The sequence below is a fragment of the Anabrus simplex genome, chromosome 2 (assembly GCF_040414725.1).
Source record: "Anabrus simplex isolate iqAnaSimp1 chromosome 2, ASM4041472v1, whole genome shotgun sequence".
NCBI lineage: Eukaryota > Metazoa > Arthropoda > Insecta > Orthoptera > Tettigoniidae > Anabrus > Anabrus simplex.
The window spans coordinates 153,384,333-153,401,527 of record NC_090266.1 but is presented as its reverse complement, the minus strand read 5'-3'; the positions used below and the strand labels follow the sequence as shown (position 1 = coordinate 153,401,527).

General features: G+C 38.2%; 1 protein-coding gene across 1 annotated transcript in view; it reads left to right on the top strand.

Annotated features, from left to right (window-relative positions):
* Positions 1–17,195, top strand: part of LOC136863945 (zinc finger protein on ecdysone puffs) — a 259,166-nt gene that overhangs the window by 131,535 nt on the left and 110,436 nt on the right. Inside the window, exons 8-9 of the mRNA XM_067140395.2 lie at positions 1,250–1,396; positions 12,742–12,843. Coding sequence (XP_066996496.2) covers positions 1,250–1,396; positions 12,742–12,843 — 249 coding nt within the window. The remainder of the gene's footprint in view (positions 1–1,249; positions 1,397–12,741; positions 12,844–17,195) is intronic.

Below are 17,195 nucleotides of genomic sequence, written 5' to 3'. Positions count from 1 at the left end.
ATGCCTAGGAACAACTATGTGGATGGATGGGAAAATGGAATGAAGTGAGAAAAGCTTGTAAAATGTAAAAAGGAGGCATATCAAAAATGGCTCCAAAAAGGGACTGGTGCAGACAGGGAATTTTTCGTAAATGATAGAAACGGAGTGAAACGAAGAGTTGTTGAATCCATGAAGTCTTTGCAAGAAATCATCTTTGGGTTCCGTATTGACTGGGTTGGTTTTGTTGATGACATTTTTTGTGATAATAGATCAACAAATCTCAAACAGTTCCACCATACTTGATCGCCTTAATACATTAGACCCGTATTTTAAATTTCCAATAGAAACAGAATCCAATTGTGGGGGGCTCGAGATGAATACATAAGGACACTACTTTCGGGAGTGACATCATCATCATTTTCCATTATCCAGCTGTAGCATTTAAAAATACATCCAAGGGATTTGCTCATTATGAATGAACGAGGAAATTAAATATTACATCAACTTACAACTTAAAATGTCAACACACATGAAACACTAGTAATATAAGTAATGTTTAAAACAGATTTGTGTGGATCCTTTCGACTTCCCGTTTCGAGTACTGTTGTGTACTTGATTCAGAGTAGTAGAATTCAAAGTTTTTAAAATAAGTACTGCTACGTGATACTTTTATTCCAAGCTCATGTGTAGTTGTTATTAAATTTCATAGAACGTGCATGTTAATCGTGATTGTTTGCTAATGAAGGATATTGAGATTTTTGAAGGTGAATAATATTGGAGTGGGATGAAGGGGGGGCTATATTATGCACTGTACCTTCCTTTGTCTGGTGAAAGTGTAGTAGAAATAATCTGACTTGTATATGCTGTTATATGCAGCATCTCCTTGTCTACATTGTTTGATGTTTTTAAACTTAAAAAAATGGACATTGTTGTCACAAAACAAACTATAGAATTATAAATGAACAGGTTAACAATAGCATAAAATGAGGCTTGAAGTGTCACTTGGTGATGGATGGCGAATGGTACAGAGAGGGAGAGATAGATACAATATTTGTCCTGAACCACTCAGTATCCTTACCTCAGTGTTGTCTAATTGTACTGTAGTTCATGTAATTAACAGCTAGGTTCATTTTGGCTACCTCTGCAATTTGTTGGAAATTTTCTTTTGATTTTGTTTTCTAGTTCATTGCTAAATGTTGTGATTAATATGCTATAGCCTTCATTGCTTGTAATTACTAGAAAATTTAATCCTCTCCTCTTCCTTCTCTAGCTTGCAGAAGCTCTGAGGAATATTGAAATGGATCGAATTAGGCGGCGAGGGAAGAATCTACGTGCCATTACTCAAGAATATTGTACGATGTGTGACCTCCATTTCTTTGGGAATATTGTTGCTCATCGTAAACATGAGAGTCATCAGGTAAGTCCATCAATCATTGCAATAATGGGTATTTGAATATTTATCTTCATTCTGTCATTTGTCTTTAGGTACAGGATAAAAGTCATTATGTAGAACTTGCAGTTTGAAACTATAAAATTCCCACTCCATATACCTTTTGTCTAATGGTAACTCATTGTGTCATTTTTTCGCCCTTTGCTCTCTGCACAAGTTCTTTTACAAACCCTTATTTAATAGCTTTTTGGTATAGAATAGAACCTCGATAATTCAAAATCGGTTAATCCAAAATCCTGCTTAATTTGAAGAATCTCTCGTTTCCGGAAACATGAGGTGTGGTTTTTCATGTTATATAAATTGTTCAATTCGAAATACAGATAATTCGTAATTTTAAGAACAATGCCGGTCCCATTACCGAAAATCAACTTTTAATTCAAAACTGATTTTATATATATTTTTTTTAAAGCAACATTTTACAGGGTAATTTATATTAAAAATGTATCCCCGTGATAACAGAACGTGTTTTCCGAAACTTGCAGGTGTAACTTTCCGCACTTTCACTCACTTGGGTGTGTGTACAGTGTGCCCCATATTTGCTAAGTTTGAGTGAAATTGTAATACTTTTGTATTCGGCGTTTCAAGGATTGCTACAATATCAAGTAGCCGTTAGCGTGCGGAGAAGCAGAATCGCGTGTCTCGTAATAATCAATTCGTACGCACTGAACAGTATTGTCAATGCCTATGAAGCTGCATTTTTTTAAAATGCTGAGCCCAGATGGGCTTATGGTTTTAAAGAAGTGCCAGCCGGGAAATCGTACAAAGGTGGGGGTCACTGTACTATGTTACATTGCACACGGAAGCTAGACTTCCTCCCCTCGTCATGTGAAAGTTTTTGATTAGCCACAATGTTTTAAGGGCGTCGGGCACTTTCCATGCAAGTACAAGACATCTAAAAAATGCAAACAGTACAGTAATCCAAAATATAAAGCATTTGCTTAGGGGAGTCAGCATAATTTGTCCGTCTATGAATCGTACCTTTTTTTTCTTTCATTGCATGAGGTTATGTTTGTCGATGAGTTACAAAGTGCATTATTTGAATACTGTAAATGCACTGTGTTGGATGCATTTTGGATATAGTTTTTTTTCCATGGCACTTGAAAGGTTTAATCTGGGAATCAAGATTTAACTGCATGCAGTAAAGGGTCTTAAAATATTTTGTGACGAGGCAGGAGTTGGCATTTCTGAATTACGAGTTGCCGGTTAATATGAAATCACGTAATTTGAAGTCCAATTCGTGCATTCCAGCGACTTCCAATTAACGAGGTTTTTCTGTAGTTTGATACAAACATAAAAACGCAACATCATTTGCTGAAATTTTTAAGGGAACAGTATTACTCATGCATACCAATTCTGCAACAATAAACAGTCCTGAATGAATAAAACAGTGAAATATAAATGGTAATCCAATACAAAGAATAATTTTTCAAACCTACAAACCTTAGTGCAGAAGACGATACAGTTCACTGATGCGTTGAAATTGTGCGCATTTGTCTTATCAGGAAATGTATTAAAAAAAGAAAGCCTACCACATCGCCGTGCCACTCAGGTAACTGTGTTGTGGATGAAGAGTGTAGTTCGAAGGGCTGTTTTTAAATTTTCCAATTTCCCTGTGAATACAATAAAATGTAAGTTTTGTGCAATTCATAGTGTAGCACAGAGAAAATTACAAGACGGTAACATTTCTCTGTTCAGTAATTGCTGGAAGGTATGGTAGTGGCAGAACCAAGACAACTGCAATAGAGTAGAACCTCGATGCATTGTTCCCGGAACTGTCGTTTTCCCGTATTCATCATTCAGTTTATTCTGTCCCAAAAATATTCCATATAAACCAATGTTAAATTTCTCCGCATCTATCATTCCTCGAACTATTGTTTTTTCGCATCGATCGTCGAAAAATTATTTGTTCTCTGCCACAATTTTCCCGCATTGATCGGTCGTACGTATGAAAAATAAAAGTTTTGTTTAAAAATATAGAGAGACTACTTAATACTCTTAGGCCCGGTTTCAACAACACATGTTAAATATATACTAACAAGTAGTTAGTTAATACGGAGTTAAACAAATTTAACATCTTGTTAGGTTTCTTGGGTTTCATCAAACTTTTCTTGTGAAATGTTAACTAATCGACTGTTAACTCTCCCAACATTGCGAACTGGTGCGAATCAAGGAGGCAGTGGTACGAATTTGCTGTTTTACAGTGCGCTCCAGTGCACTTTTGTTTTTGTACTGCTGTAAAATATGGCGCATGAAGTGAAATGGAATTGTAATTCTAATTTTTCCTCCTTTGAAAAAGAGTTGTTAATTGAATTAATTAGTAAATATATATAAGTTATTGAGTGCAAGCTCACAGATGGCTTGACGATAAAAGAAAAAGACGAGGCGTGTGAGAAAGTCTGCGAGGGTTTCAATGGGGTTAACAGATACTTTCATAGCCGGTATCCACTGTCACGTAACAAAATCACTTTGTTAATTTTCCCCACTTCAAATTGTGCTCCGATATGGGAGTTACTAAATATTGTATTGTTTGCAGAACTTGACCACCTAGCAAGTATATTCCTGATTTAGCGGTTAGGCTCACTAATCGCCTGAACATTAACAGAGAAAAATCCCTTCCGATTACGATATATTTTGGCCCAATTTCCTCCAGGTGATTGGATTCTTACATGTGTGCAATCTGTTGCACCTAGAACAAACACCAGGAAAACGGCTTATTTCATAGAAGTCACGGATAATATGCTGACGCTCTTCTACTGAGGGGAATGTTATATACCTCCTTCTCATGGATGCTATTGCTGCAGACACTCGACAAACAACTCTACTAACAGTGGCTTTAGAAATTCCAGCATTGTCTCAGACCATTATGTGAAAAGAACCAGTAGCAAAAAATCGTAATATTATCAGTACCTGCAACATTGGAGAAAGAGGTAAGTTTCTCTTCGTAGGATATTCCAACCTCACTCGAATTTCATCAACAACTTTAGCAACGACTATTTTCGATAACCTGTATCTATGAAGAAATTCTGCATCCGTCAAATTTTCAAAGTCATTACGTCGCTGAACTCTTCTTCAATCAGGATTATTGTGTAAAAGATGTAAATAGAGCAATACCGCATCTAAAGGGAGATTCACATCAGCCATTTTGAAACAGGTTGCTAAATGCTAATGTTAGCCATTTAACATTGGAAATGGCTGATGTTAACTTCAATACGCAGTTTAACATATGTTAACGTTAACAGTTGTTTATGAAACGCAAATTTCCTTAAATCGTATGTTTAAAATGATTTAACATCTTGTTAAGTACTAACATGTGTTGATGAAACCGGGCCTTACTAGCATATCATAGCGGCAACCTGTTACGCGAGAATGTACGAGCGATTCTGAGTTGCTAGTCTAAGGGCCTGTACTACGACTGTCAGATAAACAGCTAGATACGTAGGCTGCAGTTTTGCAAACTAGAAGTTAAATATTTTCTTGCGTACTACCAACGGATTTTAATGGCGGGATTGTAATGCGGAAGATGTAGTAACATTTTTATTGGGTTGGTAATAAGGTTACTGAAAATATAGTGAAATTTAGCGCGGTGGTATACGTGTTCCCTGGTGTTTTCGTTTGTTTAGCTCTATTCCTTTTGAAATTGTATTACTAGAATCCAATATCAGACTCTTATTAAGCTATAATGTGGAAGTCCAGGTCAAAAACAGAATTAGGACTGAAATATACACATACGAAGGAATGTTAAAATTAATTAACTGTATAACGAAATTGAAACTGTTACAGAAAATAAAAAGACTGAAAATGTAACCTGGACGCAAAAGTAAAGTTTCAGGTTATGTATCTTTTCTTGTCTAGTACTATTTACGAGGTTGCGCGTTACGACGAAAGTAAAGTTTATATTCGTAATTAATGCTACTGATGCAGCGTGGGATCATTAATTTTATTATTAATTCAATTTATTGTTTGCTCATTGAATAAGTAGTTAGTTTCTTTCTTTTCAATACAATGTGAGAATAGTAACTGGCAAGCATTTAACTCACTTTAGCGTAAATACTTTTGTAGCAAGTTGTTATGAAGTAAAAGAAATATAACCTCCTTAACATCCTCATTCGACGGACGAATCGCCATGAACAAAGTCGTATACCTTTACTCCATATGTGCGTCGCGGATAGATTTGGAATAGAACCCACGCTTTTGACACGCATTTTAATGATTAGGAAATGTGTACTGTCACCTCTAGTACCCTACCGACGACCATTTACAAAGTAAAAAAAAGTTAGACTATTGGGACTCGAACGCGCGAAAAACTGCTTAACAACAAACTCTGATGCCCTAACGACCACGGCTACCTATGAAGTATGCTGTTGAATGCTTGTGTATTACTGATATACTCAGTAGCAACAACTTACTAGCTTGGAAATTTTTTAAGAATTCTGTGATAGCTGGACAGGAAGCATGACATACTTCATAAATATATACATAAATTACATTGTAACAACTTAATTTCGCACAGCATCATGCAGATGTAGATTCATCTTCATGAGTAGCCATCTTGATTCTTTACAGCAGCGTCCCCGATAAGAGCTAAGTCCCAGATAAGAGCGTTAACAGCCTCTCCAACTTCGGCATAGCTATACTCGAGAATATTTTCCCAGATTGCAAATAAACGAAAGTCGTAGTACGCGGTTTCAACCGAACTTCCAGATAAATGTCCAAACTGCCAAATAAATTTATACCGCACTTTTATCTGGCTGTCGTAGTACAGGCCCTTAAACAAGGATCTTGTAGGCTGGAGTACTGTGGGCAGGTTATTCACACGATACCTCATTATGAGCCTTCTGGTGCCAATGGTTCTCCTCAACCCACTAACCGACCCCTAGAAGTATTCTTATTTAGAAGAATTAAAACTTAGGCAGTGTAAAACTTAATTTGCCACCATTTTCGGTGTTGGTATAGACTGGCTAGGGCTGCCAACCTTGTTGAAAATGAGGAAATTGTGTAGTGCGCCGGATAAGTTTTAATTAGTCACAGGGTGATTAATCGCCCGTACCTTGTGGAGTTTGTGTGGTGCTAGAGGCTTGTTGACCGCTTTGTTGCCCTCTGCACAATAGTATTGTTACAAGCTGGATCTAACGAAGCCAGGCCAATGATCCTTTCTTATAGCCTAGTCTCGTAACTATTTCCTAAGTCGGCAGCCTCGCACAGGCCGCTGTGACATCGTCTGAGCCGAGCTGCGGGAGCTGCGTTGGGTACCTAACTTACCGTTTGCGAGGGATCTATGTGGTCTTTGCGGCAGCCGTTGCGTCGTCATCATCATCATCGATGTCCCACTCCAGTCGCCCGGGTGTGGTTAACAAGCCTCCTCCACTTCTTTCTGTCCTTCCACTTTTCCGGCTGCTCCATTACTTCCACCACATCCAATCCAGCTTCTTTAATGTCCTTCCAAATCTGATCCATCCACCTTCTCGGTCTTTCAACTGGTCTCTTTCCCTTAACTTCTCTTTCCAATTCCCTTCTTGCTACCCATTCCTTTCCCATTCTTTTTACATGTCCGAACCATCTCAGCCTTGCTTTCTGTATGTTCTGTACTGACGGTTCTATATTTAGCTCTTCTCTGATTTTAATATTTTGAATTCTATTTTCTCTTGTCTTTTTAACCGATGTCTTCCTTAAAAATTTAATTTCTACTGCTTGGATCTTGCTATCTTGTCTCTTATTGGTTACTAGCGTTTCTAGTCTGTATGTTACAATTGGTATGAAATACTGTTTATATAATGTTAATTTCGTTCTCTTGGGTACTTTGTCATCACATAAAAGCTCTCTGACTTGATGATAAAATTTTGTACCTTTACTTAGTCTGTTATTAATTTCAGGGTTGATTTCATTACTTCAATTAATAATGCTACCCGGATATGTAAACTGTTCTACATTCTTTAACCGTTCTCCATCTATGTTCATTTGGCTTCCCTTTTCCACAGTGCATGACTACAGTTTTCTTTTTACTAATTACCATTCCAAACTCCTTCAGATTTTCATTCCAAATGTCCAGTCTCCTTTGTACTTCCTTTTCTCCCTTTCCCCAAAATGACCACATCATCTGCAAATACCAAACATTAACTTCATCACTACTGATACTCAGTTTTACACGTTTTATGATTTCATCCATCAATATAATAGACAAAAATGGCGACAGTGCACTTCCTTGCTTGAGACCTTTTTGTTTCTGTAAAATGTTTGTCACCACTCCTCGCTAGTACACATCTTTATCTCGTTAATTAGTGATTTTGGTACATCGTTTTCAGTAGGCATTCCCATACATGTTTTCTTTTAACTGTATTATAAGCTTTAACCATTTCCAAAAATACGAATATGATTTCCTTGTTCCTTGCCAGATGTTTTTCCATTATCGTTCGCACCGTAAATATCAAGTCTATTGTTGATCTGTTTGGTCTAAAAACTCATTGTCTTTGGATCTACAGAATCTTTTCTTAACCCTCCAGTACTCGCGCGGGGTAATAAATTTCCCCAACCTTTGGAAAACGGCCGCTGATTTTTTTCTGTCACGTACTGTACACTGGGCTCTTGTGTACCTTTCAAGGACAGTGTGTGGCACCTCCTGAGCTGTCTCGCATAAATCTTTGTGCGTCAGTACGTTTGCGACAGTGACATAAAGTTGACTGGGGTAACATATTGCCCCATGCGAGCACTGGCGAAAGTAAATTGGTAGAGTCGTGTTTTGTTAATTTTCATTCTTGTGTGCGAGTTTATTGCGAGAACGACTAGTTACTTTAGTGCAGACGGTAAATATGAGTCGTGATATAGCTGGGGACATTAGCAAGGACCAGGAACGAATTCGTCAACTTCTCTGTGAATTATCTGACGAAGAATTAGTGGTTTCAGAAGACGGCGGTGAAAAGGACAACATAGAAACATTGGACCATGATTCACTCTCAGAACAGGATGTTGGTAACTTACCTGAAGAGGACTGTGCCAATACACCAGGGAGTGAAAATGATGGCACTTCAAACAGGCCCTGCCAAAACTACATATATGGACGTGAAGGTGTGACTAACTGGAGCACCGTAGTGACTCCTAAAAACATTCGTATTCGTGCTCACAACAAAGCTTCATCGTACTTTCCTGGCTCTAGGCTGAAAGCACGAGGCGTTACGGTTCCAATGACATTGTTTAATTTTTTTTTATTGATGAAAGCTCAAATGCAGGGTAGCTGTTAGAGCAGCACAAACAAGTTTGCCTTGCAGTATCAGAGTGAAAGCCTTGAAAATTAGTTCAAATGGTAAGGAAGAAATTTTCCAGACCTCCCTGGCTCCACCCTTGAAGAGAAAAAGACCAGGATCATCCGGACGATGTGCTTTATGTCCTAGAAGTCGGGACAGGAAAAGCGGAAACCGTTGTGTGCTGTGTGAAAAGTATGTGTGATATAGATGTTGATTCCCATAGGGAACTTGAAATATTTGTCCCGAATGAGTAAATTTATAATACCAATATAAATGGTCCGTTATTGGACATAATAAATTTTCCAGCTAACTCATTCCTGGTTACCAGCATTTCGCCTTGGTGTGCTAAGTTGGGCTCATCAGTTGGTAAATAGCGCACCATGCACTAGCTGTGCGTCCTACTTCTTAAAAGCTCTACTCGAGCTGATTTGTCTGCTAATGTCATTCTACACTGTCTACTGACAGCTTGAAACACACATTCAGCCATAGGATGAATCTTCTCTGGAAGTCCCCTCTTCCACTTTGTCCACAGGAAGCATAAAAGTCAAGCCCACTTATTTTGATTTTAAACAGCCGCAGTTACGGCCTCAAGTGATAGCACTTTCATTCCAAGAACAAACAAGTTATAAGAACATAAATAGAAGTGAACCTGGATGTTCACAAATATTAACTACCAAATCGGGTTTTGTTCTCTGATCTGACACTTGCATGAACATCAGCATCACCATCATACTGTGCAAATGTAGTCAGAGACTTGTCAGTTCCATTTTTAAACTTCTATCCGAGGCTGGGTATTGTAGTTGAAAGCAAGTACAAATTTGCTCATCTGCTGACCTGCTAAGCCTAACGCATCTGAGGATTTTCTTTCAGGGTTTACTCCCTTAGCCTTTGAGAGGATGGTTGCCTAGTTGTACTTCCTCTTAAAACAATAATCACCACCACCACCTTAGCCTTTGAAGATCCCTCTTCTCCACATGGCAGTGGTTTCCTCTTCTAATTTTCCCCAGAGAGGATGGGTTGCCTCATCCACCATCTTCACCATTCCGAAAGTCTCCTTCTCTGCCTAAGATGCTGTTAAGGTCTTCACCCGTAACACTGGGCATGGGTTCCATGTTATACCCCGTGAGGCTGGGTCCCTGCCTGAACTTAGCTCTCCTTCACACTGGCGTACTGATGTGGAGGATAACCCACCCCCGCAACGTGGATGCGCCAGACAAGAATTACTCAATTGAAGGATAGAGATCATCTCCCTTGAGCTGGGTTAATGGTTGTGTATGATGCCACAACCAATGGCTATATATAGTCATTGTCCCATAGTCCCATTGTTGGGTGTTGAAGAAACAGTTCCCCTAACTTGTGGAATTCAGAAAAACATGCAAGATATCTCTTTTCAGACAGCTCACACGGATGATTTGTCATCATTTAATGAAGGCTTGTTACCTCGTAAGGGCAGCGTAATTGCTTCACACTATGTTTCACCATCAAGTACATGAGACAAGCTATATTCATGCATTGTAAATGCAGTTTTCTTTTACAGTGAATAATTAACTGAATTCACTGATATTGCTGAAGCAGAATGGCGTTTATGAAAAACTAAATGGGAGTCAGTTTAGCAAACATTTTTGCCCTTCTACTGCTACAAATGCCTTAATCGATGTTAACCTTTACAAGTTACTGAAAGTACTGGCCATATTACCTGTACCTACTGCTAATGCTGAATAGTGTGTGTCAACTCTTACGGAGACTCAAAACATGTCTGAGGAATACCACATCAGAATCTTTGTAGGACTTGCACTCCTTGCTATACACGGGGATATACAGAAGAGAGACATGGACAGTAAGCAGCTCAGAAAAGGAGAGAATAGAAGCTCTTGGAATGTGGTTTTACAGAAGAATGTTGAAGGTGTATTGGATATATTAAATAATGAATGAAGAGATACTGAACCAAATTGGTGAGATAATGATTTGGATAATTTTGACCAGAGGAGTGAGAATGATAGGGCATATCTTAGCCCTGAAAGGACAGGATATCATTATTTTTCTCTTAACTGCACCAGATATTCACTGAAGGGAAGCCATGAAAAGCTCTTTTCATGAAAACTTGCTCTATGGGTTGTCAGTAATAGTCTGATACCATACCGCAAGTCTCTTACGACAGCAAATTTTGCAAAGTTTGATTGTGTAATTGTTGAATGTGACCCTCTTTGTTCTTATATCTGGTTGAAAAATAACCTAAAATTGTATTTACAGAAAAATATATGCACAGAAAATTTAAAAGAGAGTACAAAGAATTGTTGACTATTAGCACTCAAACGTTTCAGTGTCTGACATCCTGGGGTGAGTAGTAATCGGGGTCAGGAAATAGTGAGGATTCAGTGTGGAGATAATCCAGTGTCTATGTCGAGGACTCATTATTTTAGGACTTGGCACAAAATCCTCAAGGAACACTGTCCATCACGTTCATGGCAGAAAATGATTTTGGTTAGTGCATGCAACTGCCGTCCTGTAAGATAGTCTGAAAAAACCCACATGAAGCTACCTGCAGAGTCCTCATCAGAATTTACAGCCACATCCAGTGGCTCAGCGAATATGTCCCTTCCGTCTTTGTCATCCCCTTCCAGTGCAACTAATACTTTTTCTGAGTTGAAGCCACTGGAGAATGAAACTAATTACCAAGTTACTGTGCTTGAATTTCTGCACACACTGTACCTTTTGATATTTATAATAATATGTACAGGTTGTACACTTACATTTATGAAACTTAACTTCTGTAATATTTCACTTAGTAGTCAAAAAAAAAATATAGTAGTATCAGAACAACATGAAATGCTACTGTAAAGGATGGTACCATCATTTTTGTTCTCCAAGATCAAGCTTGTGGGAAGTTACAGAATTCATTGGTGGTGTTCTGACATTCCTATAATCTATTACAAACTGATTCCATATGTTGAAAAATCTTTGTATACTTTCTTGTTCAGGCAATAATTGTTGCTTCATATAAAGATCACTCCACTTCAGAGCACAGTGATTAAATGTGGCACACAACACAGGTATGTTAACTGTACTGAATGATTCTTAGCCAGGCTGAGTGGTTCAGATGGTTGAGGTGCTGGTCTTCTGACCCCAACTTGGCAGGTTTGATCCTTGCTTAGTCCGGTGGTATTAGGTGCTCAGATATGTCTGGCTCATGTCGGTAGATTTACTGGCATGTAAAAGAATCATTCTTAAAAGATCTCTCTTTCATTCGATGTGCAATTTTGCCGTGATTATGCCCTCTTCAATAATCAGGATAGAATAAATGGCAGCATGTGCTGGTACCGTACCGTACTGTACTGCAAGTCCTTCCCGGGTTTAAGATACCATGAACTTGTTCAGTGGTTTTTGAGGGAAGCACAAGCGGTAAGAATGCTACGTGTTGGCTAAGTCATGAATATATCAGAGATTAGAGTAGACGTAGTAAAAATAGGAATGAAAAGGTTAGCACAAGACAGGGTAGTGTGGAGAGCTGCACCAAACCAGTGTATCGACTGATGACCCAAACAAAACATCAATTTCTAATGGAAATGGTACTTGAAAAATTTGCTAACAGTGGGAAAGCAAGGAAACTTGCTTTTATCCTAAGATTCATTCAACAGTTTTATTGTTTTTTCCTTCAGTTATTTTAAAATGTCAAGGTTATATTGTTTAACGAAGAAACAAACAAGCCCTCTTTATGATCAGTGTACAGTTTTGCTAAATATGTTAAGGTAATCATTTATTTTGACACTGTGTTGTTATACTAGTTGTGTTTAACTTAAAGTTTATGTTAATTAACAAAAAAATCAAACAAATATTTTTTTATGATCATTGTGCAGTTATTTTAAGTGTGCCAGTGTTTTATCATTAACCCCCACCACACCTCCCACTCCCAATTGCCAAATGAAATCCTAGATATTCTCTTGATTGAAGTTTTGATGTTATTTTATGGGATTTTTATAATATTGTGTAATTGGTTCCAGAATTCTTGTGATTTTTGTTGTTGTTTTACTTCATTCTTACATATTTCACTTTGTTGTGAAGATTTTGTTCTTTTCATAGGCTCTTAAGAAATTCCTACATCCATGCTGTACTCCATGTGGTAAGGAATTCCACACCAGAATTGAATGGGATGAACATAAACTAACTCCAGATCATATGAAGGTAAACCACTTCTTCTCTGCTGTGTAGTATGATTGTGATACATTTTCTGCTGTGGAATTGGACCTTGATGGGTTTTTTCCTGTGTTTCTACGTTCCTAGAGATAGCCTGATATGAAGTAGCGCAATGGGACCCTTTTATGAGACATGTTTTGGCTGGGAAGACTTGGGAGTCAGGAGATAAACTGCTTGGCTAAGCGGTATGTTCAGAATATATTGAGGTTTGAGGATTTCCACCCAGTCAATACAATTTTTAATCATTCTTAGTGATTAATTATATTTTTAAAAATATGCAGTACATGTTTCATCTCCTAGGTGTCATCTTCAGCTGCTTCATACAGTTTAAGTTAAAATAAACATAACTGGCATTGACAGTGATCTAGTATAGTACATTTTTTTAAGTCCAGAATCAAACTAATGAGTATGCCCTGAGTATATTTTAAAAAGATGCTTAGAACAAAATCTGAGTCATAAAATTAGAGTCCTCAAAATAGAAAAAATCCACTGTTTCCTGAAGTTACAATAATCACACTTTAAAATAATTCTAAAGTAAAACTCATGCTTTGTATGATTCATATAAAATATGTTGTTCATAAGCTTCCATAATTAATCCTGATTGAAGCGGGGAGAATTTATCAAGGTTGAAAAGAACAATATATTGAACGATTATGGTAACAAAAGTTGTAGAATTCATGTGTGCTGTGTTTAATAAAGATAAGTATCTGGAAGAAGGAAAAACGAACTATGATTGGAATGAACCAAAACTGAATTTTAGCATGTTATTTGGTGAGAAAGACGGAACGCTGTCTGTACTCTGTTGTTCTATACAGCTGACTCCCCTGAAGTGATGTGGCCAGGCTTGGCGTCCGCTGTAGCCTGTCTTTTATTGTATCTATGTGTTACGCTTTGTGCAGATGCGTGGTCAGGTGCGTTATAGAGGGAGGGAAGAGGAAGAGGTACTCTTAGGAGAAATGTAGTCCGACTCCATGGCTAAATTGTTAGCGTCCTGGCCTTTGGTCACAGGGGTCCCGAGTTCGATTCCCGACAGGATTGGGAATTTTAACCATCATTGGTTAACTTCGCTTGCACGGGGGCTGGGTGTATGTGCCATCTCCATTATCATTTCATCCCCATCACGACACGCAGATCGCCTATGGGCGTCAACTCAAAAAGACCTGCACCTGGCGAGCCGAACTTGTCCTCGGACACTCCCAGCACTAAAAGCCATACGCCATTTCAATTTTTTTTCTTCAGGAGAAATTACGGAATGGATTTCTTAATTGTAAGCACGACTTTTTTATAATACCTAATATTTCTAGAAAAGAAGGTATTTGAAAAAATAATGGATTTCTATTTTCAAGGACATCATTCAAATTAAAGATACTATTGTAAAATTGATCGCAAAAAATATGTGCAGATTTTCCATGATCATGTTTATTGACCCTCCGTAGGATAGTCATATCGTGGTTAATTGAAACAAAAGAATGATTGGTTTCACTCATATGACTGCTCATTTAAAAACATTTTCAGGGTTTCTTTGCATTAACCTGCCCTAGGTACTGAATCGTGAAGCTATGGCCTGTTTGTTCAACATAGGTACCTTCCCATTGGTTACAGGCAAGCATGTAAATAACTGAGCCAGAGAATTGATCTTGTTTGAGTCGACAAAGCTACGGTTAAAAAACTGTTTACTAATTTTTCCAATTATTGTATTAATTGTATTGATATTAAACCCTTTCAAAATAGCCAACTTCCGTATGAACTGTAATTCCTTCCGCAATTCTTCATGCAAAAGAGGTAAATGAAACGCACGGTAAATTTAACTATAATACACTGCTCTTTTTTGCACACGCAGGTGTAGGGAATCATTTTTAATAGTAATATGTGATGTTTGTTTTCTAAAGACTTTATAAAAGAAAATGTATTGTTTTCTCTATTGACAGTAACATTGAAAAATAAAGGAATTTATTAATTTCACCTTCTACTGTATATTTTATGTTAGGATTAGGGAATTGAGGAAGTCTAGGATATTAGAATTATGATTAAGCTGTTGATTTATTATTGTAAATGTGTCATGCACATAACAAATCCAAAGTTCGAAACCTTGAATTTTTCCTATAATTTTAATGTGCTCCAAATGTCCAAGGAAAATATTTGCTAAAATACCGAAGGCCGCAGCGCCCAGTGGAAGGCCTTTTCTTAAAATATATTTTCTGATTGAAGGTAAAATAATTATTGTAGAGTAAGAACTCGAGAATACCTATAAAGTCGTTAATTTCTGGTCCACTGAGATGACCTTGACAAACCAAATTACTTCTAATAATATTCACTGTTTCTTGAAGAGGAATATTAGGTACATATCCTTTATGTGATATGAACAATACAAGTACGAGTTTTCTTCTTTTATGACCTCATAGGATCACTTTAGTCAGTCCATCATTCAGGTCTCATTGAAGGGATTGTTCGGGATTTGGGGTCCTTGCAGTACTTCTTCAAACACTCTGATCTTCATGCCCTTGCCTTAGTTGAAAACATGCGTGTTGTTGGTTTGTTTCGTGTAAGGTTAAAGCGGAGGTTTGTATTCTTGAGTTTTGTATTCTGTTTTATCTTATTTGTGGTGTCTTCTGTTGCAAGGCCTATTTCCTTCAGATTCTCTCTTACTTGTCTGATCCATTTACATCCTGTTGTGGTATTTTTCGAGTCGAGTTTGTGTTCTATTAGTTGTTTCAGAAGTCTCGAATCCTGCATCCTCATGATATGTCCGAAGAATCCCAGTCTCCTCTTACGCATAGTATCTGTAATGGGTTCCAGCTCTTTGTACACGACTTTGTTAGGTATTATCCGCCGCTGTCCATCTTTCTGGTATTTTTTATTGATGCAGGTCCTTCCCAGTGGCGGCTGGTGCATAAAATCAGTTGTGTGCTGTAACTCATCCCCCCCCCCCCCCCCAACCAGCAACGCAGTAATGCAAAATACATGTTATGTTGCTATAGTGGCATTAGGCATTTTGTAATTAGAGAAAATAAAAACGAGTCCTTATATTTAGAAACACATAGAAAAACTCACTCAGTGACGATAAGTGAAGTCCACACATCGCTCCTTCTTACTACAGAATTTGTCGATCACCCTGGCGTTGAACCCGTCCATGCTGGAGACCATCTTCTTCTCAGTGGAAAGCATTGCGAGGGCACTTAGTCTTTCTCTGTAACATGGTGTTCCGCAGGAAGGTCTTGATCCTCTTCAGTGATGAGAAACATCTCTCAGGCTCTGAAGTAGTCATGGGTGTTGTTACTAATATCCTCAGATGCTTAGTTGTTTGGCAGAATGTACCTTGCAGATTACTAGGAATTATGAACTGCAGAAGTTGAACTGCCCCACCAATATTCTTAAAATCTGGCCTACAATACAGCACCGACAGCTCTGTTCTGAGCCTTTTCTTTTCCACCATGCTATAGGCCTGGACAGTCACATCAAGTTCTTTATCCGGAAACGTTTTAGAAAACCGTTCAAAGTTGGTGGACTCTTAACAATTTTGCTGCTTCCAGGTGATCCAAGGTTTGGAAGCGATCACGGGCACAGTACACCTACATGATAGTTTTTTGCGCTTGTTTTCTGAAGCACACGTTCCTTCAGAAGTACTGGCAATGTTTTCTACCGATTCTCTTATTTTGTTTATCACTTGAATGAAGTGTGACACTGCATATTTTATTTTTACAGCATCAGCTGTTCTTGACTGCAACTGGTTGTACATAATGTCCACATGTGGCATCAATTTATGAAAAAATGATAGTCAAAAGATGAACTCCTCGTCTTCTAAGCTGCGACGAAGCCCGTTTGCTTCAAGGCAAGTTTTATGGGATGGGGTTTTCTCTCCAATATTAATAAACGCTCTTTTATGGAATCACTTTGTTTGTACACCACATTTACGGTGCGTGACCTGAAATTCCATCTAGTCGCTGGTCCTGTTGGAATTCTTCGAGCTGCTACTGCTTCTAAAGCAGACATCCGTTGCGGCAACCTTGAAAAGAAAACAGGGAACGCTGAAAGGTGAGCGAAGAACACCCTAGCCAACTGATTCTGCGAAGCAGCATGTTCCATTGTCAGATTCAGCTGGTGTACATAGCAGTGGATGTAAAGTGCGTTGGGATAGTAGGCTCTTATCTTTGCTTGCACTCCACCTTTACCACCACTCATTACTGGTGCTCCGTCGTATGTCTGCGCAGTAACTTTGTGCGGTGTACTTTGATTCATGTTCATTTCACTTAAAATGCATGATGCAAGAGCATCCGCATCCTGACCTGGTTTAAAGAAGCCCCAAAATCGTTCATATGGAATACCATCTTTTTCATACCGAA